Consider the following 16991-nt stretch of genomic DNA (forward strand, 5'->3'; position numbering starts at 1 on the left):
CTGTGGTGAGCACTGATTCCAACTTGGCTATTTTTTAGCTAGTCCTGGCTATTTTTAAGAGTACGTTGGCAAAAAAATTTCAAAATTGATATTAGCTGGAAATAAAAAGATATTTTAAGCTAAGTTTGCTATTAACATTTTTGGTAAAACTCTGCAACAGTACCCACAAAAACAAATTTAGGTACTTTCCAGCCAGAAAAAACTATTGTTTCCCCTAAAAACTAGTCAGCACTGGTGTGGAAGGCTGCCACCCGGTCCAAATGCTGCCACCCTGCAAAATTTTCCGACCTGGCAGTATGTAATTTTAATCCAAAAGCAAAATTGGTTTGCTTCAAGAAACTTCACCTTGTTCTGAATTTTTCTAAAAATTTTGATTATAGAATTTTTAATTTTTTTCTGTGACGAACTTGAAACCTTCATAGAAATGCTTTTCTTAATTTTATCAAATTTTATATTTTAACTTTTCATTAAATTATTATTTTATTGCAATGCAATTTTGCATCTTGAAATTTGCACTAACTCCACTTTACATTGGTTGTTAGTTGGCTAGTATTTTAGCTATTTTGCATCGCCATTTCAGCTATTTTTCGGATGTTTTCCAGCCAGTTGGCAGCACTGGTGGGGAGACTGCACAGATGATTTAGAAATGTAGTAGCAGTGCTGCCAACTTGTTCTTCTTTAATTTTAAAGCTTCCGTTTTGAAAATTTGTCGGTACTTTTACGATTTACTTAAATGAAACTTAGTTATGCAACGTCTTCCCCTGTGTCAAAACAAGCTTCCTGCATTCATAAAAAAATGTTTATGCCCGTTACTTAATAAATAGGTAAAGGTGTATGTGTTCGTTGATTTTTATCTTATTTCGAATTAAAAATGTACATTAAATTAATTTGTTGAGAAAAATATTGCTAAGAAACTAAAAACATTTAATTGCGCGCCGTTTCTTCATAATATTATTGATAGGCGTAGGTTTGCTGAGCTAAATATATTAATATCGTTTATAAATTAAATCGCAAATCGGCGTGCATTCAACAAAATGTTTAACGCATGAATGAATATGCGGTAAATGACTAAAAAATCGGATTGAAAAATATTGATTAAAAAAATAATAGACTTTAGCCATTATATTTAAATACCTTCATAAATTATAATGATGATGGTGGATTTCAAATAGTTTAGTTTGTGATTTGCTTTATTTCGCGTTATAGTAAAATAAATTACAAAATAAAATACATTTGCATATAATTCGTATCCTTATAGTATTAATTATTAATTTACTCACAAATTTGGGTTAATATTGCGCTGTGTGTTATGTTATTACGAATCGAACAAATATATGTTAATATATTCCACCCAGGCCACGCCCCTTAATTGTGCTGAGCCTTAAGCATAGTATATTTCTTCTTGCATTGTTGATAAGGAAGCCGTTGGCTGTTGCTATCTATCAGTTAAGCCTTCTATATATACATCTATGTATATATATGTGTATCAAGATGAAACTATTAAAAATCACATAATTAAAGGTAAAGGATAATAAAAAACAAATTTAAATTCGTAACAGGGCGCAGACACTTGCGTTAAATACAATATTTTTGAATTAGTTACTTTGGAATCCATTGAGATTAGTTCGATATTTTTTGTCGTTTTCACTAAACCAACTACACAAATTACAATGTTTCAATACTTAAGCTTTTTTATACAGTGCACATTTACTAAATTTTTCACGTTTCTTTTATTATTATTAATATATTTTTTTTTTTTGGCAATTGGTTACGCGTTTTATTTTGCAGTTATTGATTTTTAGCCATATTACTATTATTAAAATCATCCAAATCCTTGACTGCAATCGGTAGTTTCGCTTACAAGAATATACAAATATGCTGGCATAGTAATGTATATTATTGTGTATATATAAAAAGTGGTCCTTAATTCGAGACAAATGTGTGTTTTGTTGTTGCGTGAGTTAAAAACATTCGTTTACTTTTTTGTTTCTGTTTTTTAGATTCGGTCGATGTAATTGGCTAAAAAACTTTCTAGTAAAGTTTATTAACGATATTACATGAAATTAAATTATACAATAAATGTTTTCATCTTTCTCCTTTTCAATATATCTAAATACATATATATGAGAAGTGTATAAGTTATAGTTAGGTCCAAAAAAAGTTGTAGAAAATAAAGAAATTAATGTTCGAATTCAGTTATGTTTTAGGAAGGACAGAATTGGTTACAGTACGAATCGACTTGGGTCTGCGCTACAGAAAAAATACAGTTTTGTTGTTTAGTTTTTAATAAGCTAATATAAATCACGATAATATGGCCACGCTGCGTCGCGGGCCGCCCTGACTGATGTTGTCCATTGAGGACCATTTCTTGATGCCATTCTTAAGCGCCTCGGCAGTCACCTTGTCCTGCATTACCCGTGACATGGCCTCCAGCTTTTGGGCCCGCTCCTTAGACAGCGGCTCTGTGGGAAAATTTAGCTCATTTGCCTCGGCAAGCGTGCGCAAATCAAAATAATATTTGGCATAAACGGACGAGGGCACGTTAATGTTAAACTGCAGCAGCTCCAGAAATTGACGCTCCAGCTCATTCATATCTTCTACCGTAATATCCTTGAGTATCTGGCAGTAATCGACATTCCACACCGCCTGATCGTCCCACACTTTGGAGGCAAGCAGTATGGCACCTGCAAAAGCAGAAAATCGTTAGAAATGCGAAATAGAAGCCAGTTGTTCGCTATTCATTGCTTAAGGATATGTCAGAAATTACAAGTTTTATGCTAAGCTAAATTAGTTACTTGCCACTTTGTACTATATAGTTGAAAACAGACGGAATTTTAATGTGTGTAAACATGTTAAGAATTTACTCGTTTTAATTTAGGTTTAAGTAGATACTCGTTATCACCCCGACAAGTATAAGTAATAATAACAACGAGTTAAGGAAGCGAAAACTAAGCTCTGGATTCTCGTTATTCGCTAATCGCTTCTTTATGACGAGTAACAACCTTAAATTTTCCTTAACTACGCTCTAGGTACCTTCAATCACTGTTTCTTACCCAGACAACGACAAACTTGTTCGTCACTCGTAACGAGTAGGAAGCAATATCAGTTTAAAAATGTTACCTAGGCTCTAATTACTCGTTACTTAACGCTCGTTACATTATGACGAGTAACAATCGGACATTCATCTAAACTACTCGTTTATCGCTACTTGTTACCCTACACTGACTGATATAAGGCCAAACTAAGTATAGTTATTCGAAACTCGTAGCTCTATGACGAGTAAGAGACAGTATCAAGATAAGAATTTTAACTACAGTCGAGTTACTCGTTATTTACTACTCGTTACACAATGATTCACTCGCCACTCTTACATAGGCCGACAGGCTCAACTTTTCTAGTTATTTTCACTCGTTACTCTATGGACGAGTTACAAACGAAATAACTAATGAATAAATGCCGAACATACCCAATACCATACGTTTCCAGTTGCATGGTCCCACATCGAGTTCCGCATAGGTAAGCAGACGCTCCAGATAGACTAGTGTTATGATCGCACACTCGGCCGTCAATTGAGCGGCATTGAAGAGCGTACGTACAAACTTGTAGATCTGACGATGCTCGGGATTCTGAGTGTCATAGTTCTCGGGCACATGATCATGCGTCAATGGATGCAGTTTCTCATCGAAAATATCCAAGCGTCGATCCGATTGACGATTCTTGATGTGATAATAAATGGCCAGGGAGACACATTTGACCGTATTCTTAAGATTCGGCTGTGAGACGGTGCTGTCATCCAAATAGATGGTGGAACATGATGAACTCTTCTTTAAACCACCACAACCTCCACCTGAGCTATTGGCACCAGGTGTGTTAGCTCCTCCCCCGCCGCTGCCTTGTTGTGCGATTTGATGTTGTGAACGCTTGCGGGTCATTCCACCATTCTCCACCTTGGAGCGCTCCAGAAACATGGTAGCTGCCGTGGGATCAACTGACGGATCCTCTTCACCCTCGAGCGCTTCACGTTCCGAGATGTGTTGCAGATTCTGTTGATTCTCAAAGTTATCATTGCTGCTGCCCTGTGGATGATGGTGCTGATGATGTTGATGGTGATGGTGCACCGACATTGCGACACCTCCAGAACCATGATGACCACCATCCAGCTGATGCTGTGATGTGTGCGGCAACTGATGACGCTCCTCAAATACTGGCGGTATATCCTTCGACTTGCGATCCGATTGAGGACTGGAGTACGCACAGCATGAGTTCTTGTTGCCCATGGCTGATGGATTAATTAATGCAAAATGCTGCTTACAATATAATAATAAATGCAACTGCTAAGCGTTTGACTAGTTGAATCTTCTCTTCTCTGACTCTCTCTCTCCCTGTCTCTCACTCACTTTCTCCTTGTCTCAGTGAGTATGTCTGTCTTTTAATTAACTGCTGGCCAATAATGTATCGCCTGCTGATGCACTTTGGATCTGTATGTGGACCTGGGCAGGATCTGGGAGTTGTGCTCACGCTTTCGGTGCGTCACGATTTTTGGCACTTGCTCGTTTCGGTCGACAACTCGAGGCGGTTTCTATGTGCATGGCGCTGGTGTATCGTTCAACAATAACTGCTGCAACTGCTCCTGCTGCGTGCAACCAAGCGCCGAACAACAAAATAAACGAGCTGCAATTACATCATATTAATAAAAAATAATAAGTTAATATTCAATTAATCTTAGTAAAATTGCACAGCTCTGTAAATATAAAACAAGTAAGAAAGGCTATAGTCGAGATCCCGACCATAGGATACCCGTTACTTATTTCAATATGTATAAAAATACTTTAAAGAAATCACTGCCTAATAAAAACTACTGCATACTTTTAGATGATTGTAAAAAACTGTGTGTGTGGTGGGTGGTTTATCGCGATTTCCGGGGACGGAGGAGGGCGTTGCTAAATCTTGAAGTTTTTTATCTCTATCTCATATAGACTCTGAGATCTAGTATATCTATATATACACTTTATAGGGTCGGATATGCCTCCATATCTATGTTACATACATTCCAACGAACACAATATACCCTTTTACTTATTTTTTAAGTAACGGGTATAATTACGCAAAATAAATCAAATGAAGCACAAATAAATAAAATCATTTTCTTTTTAATAATAAAGAAAGATTATCTTCAGCACGCTGTAGATTCGATACTCTTGCAGAATTCTGCATTGATTTTCGACTGATCTTCCCCATCACAGCTAAATGACAAGTGAAATTGATTTGCATTATGAAAAATTAATGGAGACATGTCAAAAACAATAAGAGATTGTTGATTTCCAATTGATACTTCCTATCGCAAGTATGATATAGTAGAGCGCCTAGAACCAAATTTGGTAAGAGAGTTATATGTAATTTTGGTAAGGATTTCTTAAGAAACAACAAAGTTTTGTATAGTAAAATGTTGATTTTCAATGATGATTTTAGCCAAATTAAAGAGTTTGGTTGACATACTTTGCTTCCTTTAAGGCGTTACACATTATAATACACTGAACATTCTGAAAGGGTATTTGAATAATTCATTCTTTTAATATTGATACTTCTGTTGCTAACGTTTTTCATTGTTTGTTTTCAATTACCGTTACGTTTTGTATTCGTTTAAATAATAAGCAATTGATAAAGATGCTGCTTGCAACGTGTCGTGTGCTAAAGATAAAGATAAGATTTCCCTGTGCTGTTTATTTACTAAAGTGCTGGCGCTTAGATTATGGTGCAAAATTAATTAAGTCTAAGCACGACAATCGGCATGGGGCATGTGGGTGGGGGGAGACCAGTGTAAAGGCGTGTGCCAAGTTAGATATGGACGCGCTGTTGCTTAATTTGGTTAGAGGCAACTTTTGCAACATGCCAAAGGTAGGTTGGGTGAAATGGGAGGACGTGAATAACACTTAAATATTTAGTGGGGCGGGGCCCGTATATTGGTCAGTCGTCTTGTCGCTGTGATAGTCTCATAGTTTTAGATAATTGTGTCACTGTCACTTGACCGAAACGTTTGCCTTTTACACATTAATCATGGCCTTTTTATTCCACAAACAACAAATAACCAAACACCAACAGCAACAACAGCAGCAGTCTCCCAACTTGCCGCTGCGTGCATGGCAACGCCATGAGCAAAAACTTTACACACACACACATATACAAATGCAGACAAGACACTGTATACACTCGCGTAGTCAACGTGCTGTTGTTAATTTCTTTTAAATAATACTTAATATGCAGTGACTTATTTTATCATTTAACACACAACGCATTGCAAAACTACAAAAAGTATAATGGAAATATTTGAGAATAAGATTGAGAAAATTACTTTTTTGTTGTGCAGCTACTTACAATAAACTGACAGTCAGTACGGAACGCAGACAATGCCATTCGCAGATTGCGCGCACAAGCCATCAGCTGTTATGTTGTACTCAAAATGGTTCGTTAACGAGCTGTTAAATAACATGTGTAATGTTATCGCAGCAGTTAATGTTAGAGAAACTCTCCGCTTTTAATAACGATAAAACGATCATGAATTTAATTTTTAGGTAATGAAAAATGCAAAGTGCATTAACTTTGAAGCTAATTAAAAATGTAATGCAAATTTAAAATTTGTAATCAGATAAAATAAAAGTTTTCATTTTAATGAAAAAAAAAATCAGAAAATCGAATAAAGTGTAACAAAAATACCGGAACAAAAATTCCATCTTAAAAATTTAAAAAAACGGTATTTTTAGAAAGTTACAATTTTTACCTAAAACGGTACGGCTTGTTAAATCGAAAATTGGCAAAAAAAAAATCCCGAAAATGGGTACAAAAATTTAGAAGACTCATTTTCTAAAGTACCTATTTTTATAAGTACAAAAGCCATATCAGAAACTTTTACCGGATGGGCAACCCTCGGTTTAGGGACGCCGCGCCGAAAACTGACGTTTCCATGGATAATAAAAATAAATCGATTTAAATTTATTTATCTTTAAAATATTATTATTATTTTCTTTTAAGAAAAACAGATTGTAGGTTTAATAATATTTTTATTAGTATATTAAAAGTCATATGGTGTTATTATATATTCTTGAAAGTATTTCGTAATAAGCACACATCTCAGCCGATAAATATGCATATTAAATATTTTGAGTTCAACTTAGAAATTCTTCTTTCTTTTCTTGGTAAACTTTCAGAGGCATTTTTCTTTTTTGCGAAAATCTTGTAAGGTTAGTTGAAAATGAAACAAAATTATTTACAGTTTAGCGTGCTGAATGTTTGTTTGTTTTTGTTTTGTAGGAATGTAATAAGTTATGGTGCTTGTTTACAGTAGATTATCTTTATAAATTTGCACGACATACTGTGCACTTTTATTTACACAAAACTCACATACTCTTAGTTTGGTTTGGTTGGTTAAGTATTTTATATTGTTTTATTTCCCATAGTATTTTTTTTCTTTAAATGTAATGATTGCTTTTAACTCATATACTTTTATGCATATAAATATATGTGTATATTATTGTTGTTATTATTATATTGACTTGCACTTGACTACTGATAATGTTTGAGAAGGAATAGCGATAGGAAATCATTTCTATCGTTTCCTTAAGAAAGATTTCTTGAAAATTTGTGCATAATAATAATTCGTATTTAATATGTGTTTAAATACTTATATATGGAGTCAGAAATTCTTATTTTTATGCATATGTATGCTTAATATTTGTTGTTGCTACAAGACTACATTTTGCTAATAACGTTAAGACAATATGTATGCTTGAATGTAGTATATGTTGTTTAAATAACAAAGAGAATATAACAATTTTATTTCTCTAATTAGCCAAGCAACTAAAGGATATGCAAAGGACCTCGAATTCGACCTATGCCTTTGATTATTGATTATTTTTTGTACAGATTTAAACATACATATAGAAGAAACTGACCCTTACTAATAATAATAACCGACTATAACTCTGATTTTGCCTATTCGCTTTGAGCGTTTCAATTATTTCGATATTGATATTTTTAACAGTATATATTATATGTACATATAGGTTATGTATTTGTTGTAATATATGTATGTGTATATATGCATATGTATATGTATCTCATCTATTGTATGTTATGGTAGAGTATTTGTTGCAGCTAAGTACATAAGTATAAGATTAAATATACATACATATGCTATGTAAGTTACTAACTGTATTTTGTTGATTTTTTTCGAATATGGTTAATACGGCATTTACACATACACCACACATACAAACATACATACATGGAATGTATGTATGTCATACGGTTTGTTGTTACCAACTACAGTAGTCAATTACGAGTATTTACTACCTTAATAAAGCTATGATCCCAATTTCAGCTGATAATTTGGTACCTTACTGCTAAGCACATTTACCATTGCCCTTTGCCCCGGCCCCTAGCCTGACGAAAATAAGGGTTATCCCCGTGCACTCGCTAGTGCTATCAATCATTAATCGCCGATTGTCAATCAATGGTCAACTATCAACTGTCTTTGTGCAAAGAGCAATGGTAAATCTTAAAAGAATGGTCCCGCTATCAGACATTTTGAAAAAACGTTTAAAACATTTTAGTTTGGATTCTTCTTCGAATACGAGAAAAACACACAAGAACTGAACTCAAAAGAAAAGTGTTTAACATATAAATTTGTTGTAGTTACACACATTTTTTGGTTTTTTTTCGGTTTTTGTTCACGTATAAAAATAAATATGCTTATGGTGACAATCAACACTCTTTTAATAGGGTGTAGTGTGCCATATTAGGCAATATAACTTAGTATATATATATATATATAAATATTCATTCTTAACATTCATATATATATATAATATGTTAAGTAGGTAGCCTTGTGCTTATATTGAGTGGAAATTCAAGTAAATATTTAGAAAGTCTGTTAGAGGTTGTTTAGAGATATTTACATTTTTCTTTTCTTCTTTATATATATATATATTTAGTTAGTTTAGTTTTTGTCAGGTATTTTAGTTAGGTACTTAATACTATCTAGACAGCCCTTGGCGTCGGTTGCTTCTTCAAAAATTGAGCAAAGTTTCAAAACAAATGTAAACAAAGAAAAGTTCAATAATTACATAAAAGTAAAGTTTTTAATTAAATAATTAACATACAGAAGAGTTAAGAAAATCATACAATAGTTGAAAAAACTTAAGAAATTATACATATTGTTAAAGAATAAACTTTGATTTAAATATAAACAAAACTATATATATTAAGCTAATTAAATGCTTATCAATTGCTGAAAAAATACCCTACAACAAATGCCGCCTATTTACAGAGTTCCTGCTAGTGCTGTGCAATGCGCTAATATTTGCATATAGTGTTATTACTTTTAATATTTTACTTTTTTGCCATTTACTAACACAACTAATTGCAACGACAAATTATACATTCATATATCGCATATGGTACATATATCTGATATTTTGATTGATCATCATCTACTAACATGAATCTATTGCGCGTAAATTAAGCTGCTACTAAACATTAATCAACACGGGACTTAGTTTTCATGGAATTATTCAGTTGTACAGCTTTGCTTTTTTTTACTACTTAGCTGTCGGTGCGGTTTTAGACGTCTATATATTATTTAAGTTTATATTTGATCTATTGTTAATAGATTGCTGCTTATGATTATGCGACTTATTTGACTACAGTATTTCAGTTAGAGACAAGTACAGTTATTCAGTTGTCAGCAGCGCCCTCTGTTGTCGTTTCCTTCTGCTCGTCAGCTGCCGTTTCCGTTTCCGCTGCGGGCTTTTCTTCTTCGGCCGCGGTTTCGGCTTCTGCTTCAGCGGCGGCGGCCAGCGCTCGTGCCTCGGCATCTGTAAGGGGTATCGAAATTTGTATTAAAAGCTTTTTTATATTAGCAAAAACATCGATGTATCTCTAGAAAGGTAATCAGAAACTTTCTATGAATTATAGTCGTTACATCGGTGTTTCTTTTTTTAAAATATACTACACTGAATTTAGGAAGATTATTAACTATATTAGTTACTTATGAATTAAATGGTTCTTATGAAGAATCACGATCAATTATATATACGATTGAAAAGTATTCGATTGCTTATCAATTCATTTTTGAAATCTTTCCAATACACTAAAATGTGCTCAAAAATAAGAAACAGGGAATAAAATAATTTTGACATATGACAAGCTCAAAATTAGTAGAGCACATTTTAAATCTAGCAATTGTTTGTAGTGCCAAATAATATAATATTTTGCATTAAATCATTCAAGAATCTCCGCCGAATCGTAAAGATTATTTACGTTTTGACGATTTGAATCTTTAAGAATTTAAACAATTTCTAATTGGTCTATTTATAAGCTTTATTTGTGAATAAAAAATAATGTACATTATAAGCTATGATTGGATTGTTAGTTGGGTTCAATTGAAAAACTGCAATTCCAAATGCTTTCTGCGACGGATAGTTTTCCTGGATACGTTTGAGTTTTGTCAATGGGTGGGTTGATAGATAGTTGCCTTTCTACGTTCTAAGAGCTCTGCGTAAGATTAGGTTTAATGTTTGTCAAATGAAAATGCTAATTTTAATTGGTAAATCGAGATCAAAGGAGATGGCAGATTGAAATTCAATTAGGCCATGGCTAATTTGACTACGAAAAGGCAATTTTGCGGAAAAGCAGAAAATTAAATTAATATTATGATAAAAGATGCATAAGCTTAGCTCGAGGCTGTATTAAAAAAAGGTCAGAAGGTCATACCTTTGATGGCTTGCTCCTTCCAGATTCTCTTGTTCTCGGTGAGGCAGGTCAGCCAGGGTTTGGAAATGGTAAACTTGGGAGTGCCACCAACAATACTCTTGCGTGTCATGGCGCATACATTTCGCTTCTTATCATCGTTGGGGTCCTCCTCATAGTTGGAGGATGTCTCCTCGGGCAATGGTGCCGGCTTGGACTTGATAACGGGCGCTATGGGGGCCAGAATATGCTCCAGCATGTCGGACATGATGGTCATGCTGGGCTCGACAATGAAATCGATGAAGCCAATTTGTGATTCGGCAACAAGCGTATTTTTGCGATCGCAGAGCGGACTGAAGGGCAAACCGAGTTCCTTTTCAAGATCGCCCTGGCGAAAGAATTCCTCGAGCAGCAGCATGGTCCAACGATGATGGACATCCCAATGTTTGGCCGGGTGGGAGATATCACAGCAGTGCAAAACCAAAGACAAGGCCTTCGACTTGTCAATGGTCGGCTCCTGCAGCGTCAACAGGTTGCGCATAATCTTCAGCTGTTGAAAATGATAGGTCATATCGGTGGCCAGCACCATGTCAATGATGAGAGTGCGCAACTCTTTGTATTCCTCGCGTGATAAATGCGACAATATATTGGCATCATCCTCCTTCATCAGCCGAAAACTAGCGCTCACATGATGATTCTCCAGCACGGCTCGATCATTGTAAAGCAGCGCTGTCTCCGATCCCGACATCACATGGAAATTGTTTGTGGTGCCCGTGTGCTCAAAGTCATGCAACAAGGCCGCCAGCAGCGAGGCAAATATCTCCAAGTCCGTTAGCCAGTTCATCAATCCCGTGTTGCACAAACAATAATGCATCGATTGCATCACATCCACCGCATGCAGATTGTTGTGATATGGATTGCGATAGCGACAATAACCCTCCTCCACCCGATGCAGAAACGTCTCCAGCACTCCCGGTGCTATCTTAAACTTGTGCATCGCCCCATAACGATTCAACAGATCGTAGGCCACGTATTTGATCACCTGTCCACTCGCTGCCTCCGTCAAGGCAAACACATCAAATGTCCAGTCATCGAGATTCTAATTATGAGCAGATACAGAAAGAAAATCAAATTATTGTAAATATGTAGATAGCATATCAACGAAATATGTAAGTGATCAAAATTATATTAAATTATAATTGATTATATTATATTAAAAATTATAGTTGATAGTTTTTAACTCATAATAAACCTACAAATAATTTATTATTTATTTCTTTCTTTCAAGTTTCAGGAATAGATCATTTCACACATTGTCTCCCTTGCGATCTACGTATCAGGTTTTTTAAGCCCAACTTTTCCTTAATAAGTTTTGCATACTTTTTGGAGCTCGACAAAACCATAAAAAAATTTTTCGTAGATTTTCTTTTTTTTTCGATTTTTATATAATTATATATATTTAATATATGAAAATTTAAAAATTTGTTTGAAAAACTAGACTATTTTTAAGAAAACTAGGATTATAAATAAAAGATACTATTATATAGATTGAAATATTATATATTTTAGCTTTTATCTGGTTGAATCATTTTCAAACGAAATATCATATATGAATACATTCGTTGATTGTAAAAAGAAAAACTCAAAAGCCAGAAGTTGATTTTTTTAAAATAATATTTTCAGATGATTTTCTTCCTAAGAGAACCGTCCTAACAAAATAATAATTTACAATTGCCCATCAAATAGTGAATAGACAAAAAAGAGATAGATTAACACTTATATGACAAATTATAGAAAAATTTAAGCCTTATGGAAGGAGGTTATCGATAGAAATGAGGAATAAGGATAGTCTCTTATTTAACTCATTTTATTTCACGAAACTCACCTTTAGCAACTTGACCACATCGGGAGGAAATTGCATCAGCGTCGAGCTGGAGACGCGCCTGTAAATGCGATCCACAAAGATGCCGGCTCTTATGGCATGGGCCACTGATCGGAACTTGGGCTTCTCATCGGACCTGTTGCGAGTGGTGGCCATTTGACGGGTGAAGGTCGAGGCCAACCACTCGCGCACTTCCGGCGGCACTGCATCAGGCTGCACCTCGGATAGTTCATCATCCTCGTCGGCCAGGCGCCTACAGGGTATTTAGTGGGGTTTTTAAGATAGGGGGTAGAAAAATCATATTGTTAGTCAAGTTCCATTATGTTCTTTCATATAATCTATTGTTATTATTAATACTTTTTTTTATTAATTATATAAGAAAAAAAATTACCAAAACGTTTAATCAAAATTCAATTAAAATTAAGTCAAAATAAAGAGTTTTTTTTAAAGCGCAATTTTGTTTGTGCTTTTTGTTTTCTTTTTGGTGTAGATTAGCTTAAGTTACAGAAAGAAAAGTAAAAGAGAACCAAGGAGTAAAACAACAAAATAACTCGAACAAAGAAAATGAAAAGAAATAAAGAATTTTTGTGTTCTTTTGGGAAAGGAAAAGTCTTTGGATGGGGGCTGGGAAAAACAATTTTAATTTTCTTTTCATATGTGAAAAAAGTTGAAACAATTAAACTGGGAAAAATTATATTAAAAGTGCAATCAAGAGAACGAAAAGGAGAATAATTAGTTAAAACACGTTCAGACATTGGATGCAAAAATACGCTAGGAAGCTGAACAGGCAGTGCATGCTTAGTATGTGTGTGTGTGTGTGTGTGTGTGTGTGAGTGTGTGTGTGTGTGTGTGGAGTTGGTGACTAATGGAATTCACTAATTGCATGCCAAGATTTTGGTATTGCAGGTGCAACAACAAACGTGCAACGTGCAACAAAGACGCTAGAACGCTTCCGACTTCCGCTTTCACTTCCGACTTTAGCTTGGGAGTGAGAAATTAAAAATACATAGAGCCTGTATGTACGTAATGTACACGTAATTGGCATTGGTAACACAATCTGAAATAACAGACTAATTGGACAGTTAGTATAGTATCGGAGAAAAATGAGGGGTTGAAGACTTCGCAGACTCAATCAGTGCATATTTCCATGGCAATTTCTGGATTTCTCAACTAAGCTTGAATTTTCCAAGAAACAGGCCGACACACATACACACACACCCACTCATAGCATTCACACAGCAGGTAATGTATAAGTAAGAAAAGTGAAAAAAGAAAGCATTAAAAAGTTGCTCGTTATGCCACAGAGAGTTGCAAGCTGTATAAGCACTCAGGCAAACACGTTCTTGCCCCAATCGACTTAAGCAAATTAGCGCAAGACTCAATTATGGTTAATTAGTCGCAGTGCAATAACAACAATAACATCAGCAACTAGACGACAGTAGACCCCTTCTTTCATTATCATTACTGAGAAAGGTTATCGTTAGCAATAGCCAACTCATAACTACGATTATGCCTATCGACTGTTATAAGCTAGCCTTAAAAAGCACTTCTCGACTTGCTTTAATTAATAATAAAAATAATAATCATTATATTTTAGTTGGGAATTAAAAAAAATATATATATACAAATTTAATGATCTTTCTAATTATTGAGATTTCGATTTTTGGCTGCTAAAAATGAAGTCAGCTAAAGATCCAAATCTTTAGACTAAAGTATTTAAAATAATTGAATTATTTCAATTATACACATTAAAAGTTTTGAAATCTTAAATTTTCTATTAAGAAATAATACAATTATTTCTGGAAATCTATATATAACTATGTACTTTTAAGCAGCTAGCTATTTTGTATTGGATATGGATATATTATGGATTAATTGATTTAGTTGGCTATTTGAGTGAATTCATAATTTTTAATTTTCGAAATTCAATGTGATTTGAATCCAACACTATTTCAAGAATTTGTTAAGCAGCCAACTTATTTGTCGACTTTTAACATGTGCCAACAAAAACGTATGATAAACTTGAATAAATAGTAATAAATGTGCAAGAATTGATCTATCTAATTTATCCACGAAAAATTCTTCAAGAAACCAAAACTTTAACTCTGATGCTGCCATTTATTTAAAACCAAATGCAGCTAAATATTTTGACATGGTAATTGCTTTCAACTTCATTCCAGGGAAATGTGACTACTGAAAATGTAGAGTTCTAGGAATTTTCTATTCAGCACACAAACTAGATTCCGAATAGTTTTTTAGTTCCTGTTGGCCAAGTTACATAACTCTAACCGCAATATATGGGCAAGAGCTTTTCCCCGACCCGCCAAACCTGCCCTAACTAGCAGTGTTACCACTGCGACGCCCATAATTTGTGTGCATTTCGTAGGAAAACAAGTGACATGTACTATTGCAATGATATTTCACTACTATTTTGCATTGTTGCACTAGTAGTCTTATTTTGTATTATTCTTTTTTAGTTGAGAAGTAAATTGTGATGTCAACTACGAATTATTTATGTAATACCATTCCGTTTTCATGGCATGCTCCGCTTCAGTGATACACAACATATTCTTCTTTTTAAAAATGTTTTTTTTTTTTACTTTTTTTTAAATAGTAGTAGAACACTTTTGGAATTTGCACGTAGTATGTAGTAGATTCGCACCTTTTCTTCTTATCCTGCGTCTCCTGGGCGCGATACTGAATTATGAACTGTATTAGCTCAACGGTTATGACGCTTTGACGACTGCTTTCACGCCTCAAGCGACTCATCGCAACGATCACGAAGCAAATGCTTCTGATTCTGCTCGTCACTGGCGCTGCTGCTCCTAATTCTGCTGCTGCTATTCCTTTATAAATTGTTGCTGTTTCTATTATAGACATGGATTGGCGTCGAATAAATTGACTTTGTGTCAATGTCAATTGTTTTCTATTCTATTTATTCTCACATTCGCATTCGCACATTCGAAATTAACCGTAATTTATCACTGTTAGCCAGAGTGACTGTCACGAGAGCGCGAGTGTAGTAGAGAGAGAGAGAGAGAGGGAGACTTTAGGCTTGCAATTAGCGCGAAGTGCGCTTTTAATGATAACTTTAGAGAGTGAGAGCGGGATGACAGCACACGTGTGCAAATATTTGTGCAGCTATTTTGTTAGTTTTGGTTTCGTTTTCGGTTTTTGGCTGTTTCTTGGCGTTTTAATTCTTAGCAGCAGTTGCTGCCTTATTGCGGCGCTTGTAGTTTTCTCATTGCCAGTTAAATTTAAACTAAATGTTATGCCAGGCCCGCAAAACTGCCACAACATCGCGAAACAGGAGCTGTTTGCGTGCTCAAGGAAGCTCCGTTTGCCTGTGGACTGTGCGTGATGTTCTATGTAGTATAGTAGTATGTAGTATATGGTAGTAGTAACTACTTGTACTACCAGAAAGTCGACCACACGCCAGGCAGCAGGGACTACTGTAAAACACAGTACAGGCCATATCAATTATGTCAGCAAGTAGAAAAAGAAAATAAAATGTAAGGACTCAGCTCGAATTAAGCTCAGACTGAGAGGGACAGACAGAGAGACGGAGACAGTAAGAGCAAAGAGCACTGGGGCAACTATTATGTGCAAAAGTAGCGTCGTATATTTCTTTTACTACTACTGCTTATTTCCACAAAACAATTACACAAAATGCTAGAAGGCATCACCAACAACAACAACGACAACAAGAACAACATCAACAGCAATAATAGCTATAGCTATGGCTATATCCTGGCTCTTTGGCTGTCTGATAAACACGACAACGTCACGAGTACAAAAGGTTTCCTTTTTAAGCCATGGCGTTTGCCGTTATTGTGTTTAATGACTTTGCATGCCAGCGAGAATCTCAAGATGGCGGACAAGGAACCGTTCGAGGTCGTACCCTCTCTTTAAGGTGGGGTAACTGCCCCTTCCAATTTCGACCATCACCTTTCGACGTTCTAAATGTACGAACTTTTGTTTATTTCACCAATTGCATTTGATTACAATTACAATTCCAATTACGAATTGAATTCCCGAAGCAACTTACAACTGAGTTGCGTGCGTGGCAGCGTTTGTTAAATGAATCAGTTATTGGTACATGAAAGCTCGCATTATATGCAGTTAGAAATCACGCAAGCAAGAGAGCCTTAAGAGAGTCAACAGGTTGCCAGGTTTCTAATTGGAAACGTAAGCTGCTTAGCTACCTGTCTCACTCGCACACTTCAAGTACAGCGTAAGCCGAGTGGAAAGTTTGCGTTTGAAGTAGTTCTGGAAAATACGGTGCGCATTTAATTGGCATTCAACGGGATAAATGCATGTTTTATTCTATCTCGTATTATATGCAGTTAGAAATCACGCAAGCAAG

At 35.2% G+C, this 16991-nt stretch overlaps 2 protein-coding genes across 9 annotated transcripts in view; both read right to left on the reverse strand.

The window, feature by feature from the left end:
* Window positions 1-1176: 1176 nt before the first annotated feature.
* LOC117780984 (cyclin-Y-like protein 1) lies at window positions 1177-6420 on the reverse strand. Of its 2 annotated transcripts, none has more exons than XM_034617687.1 (3): window positions 6373-6420; window positions 3467-4671; window positions 1177-2684 (listed from the first exon to the last, which is right to left on the reverse strand). In XM_034617687.1, exons 2-3 carry the CDS (start codon window positions 4275-4277, stop codon window positions 2302-2304), a joined length of 1194 nt encoding a protein of 397 aa, XP_034473578.1. In that variant the 5' UTR covers window positions 4278-4671; window positions 6373-6420; the 3' UTR covers window positions 1177-2301. The 2 variants fall into 2 exon arrangements, with proteins under 2 accessions (XP_034473578.1, XP_034473579.1); XM_034617688.1 differs by having other exon boundaries at window positions 6350-6407.
* A 795-nt stretch (window positions 6421-7215) lies between these two features.
* The window catches only part of LOC117782253 (calcium/calmodulin-dependent 3',5'-cyclic nucleotide phosphodiesterase 1), a 92810-nt gene continuing 83034 nt past the window's right edge, over window positions 7216-16991 (reverse strand). For 5 of the 7 annotated variants that reach the window (XM_034619298.1, XM_034619295.1, XM_034619296.1 and 2 more), the window contains 3 exons: window positions 12629-12878; window positions 10768-11842; window positions 7216-9869 (listed from right to left, as the gene is read on the reverse strand). In XM_034619298.1, coding sequence (XP_034475189.1) covers window positions 9730-9869; window positions 10768-11842; window positions 12629-12878 — 1465 coding nt within the window. In that variant the 3' untranslated portion in view covers window positions 7216-9729. Of the gene's footprint in view, window positions 9870-10356; window positions 10549-10767; window positions 11843-12628; window positions 12879-15287; window positions 15594-16991 lie in introns of those variants that run through there. The other 2 variants (XM_034619302.1, XM_034619297.1) reach the window with 2 other exon arrangements.

This window comes from Drosophila innubila (assembly GCF_004354385.1).
Source record: "Drosophila innubila isolate TH190305 chromosome 2L unlocalized genomic scaffold, UK_Dinn_1.0 4_B_2L, whole genome shotgun sequence".
Lineage (NCBI taxonomy): Eukaryota > Metazoa > Arthropoda > Insecta > Diptera > Drosophilidae > Drosophila > Drosophila innubila.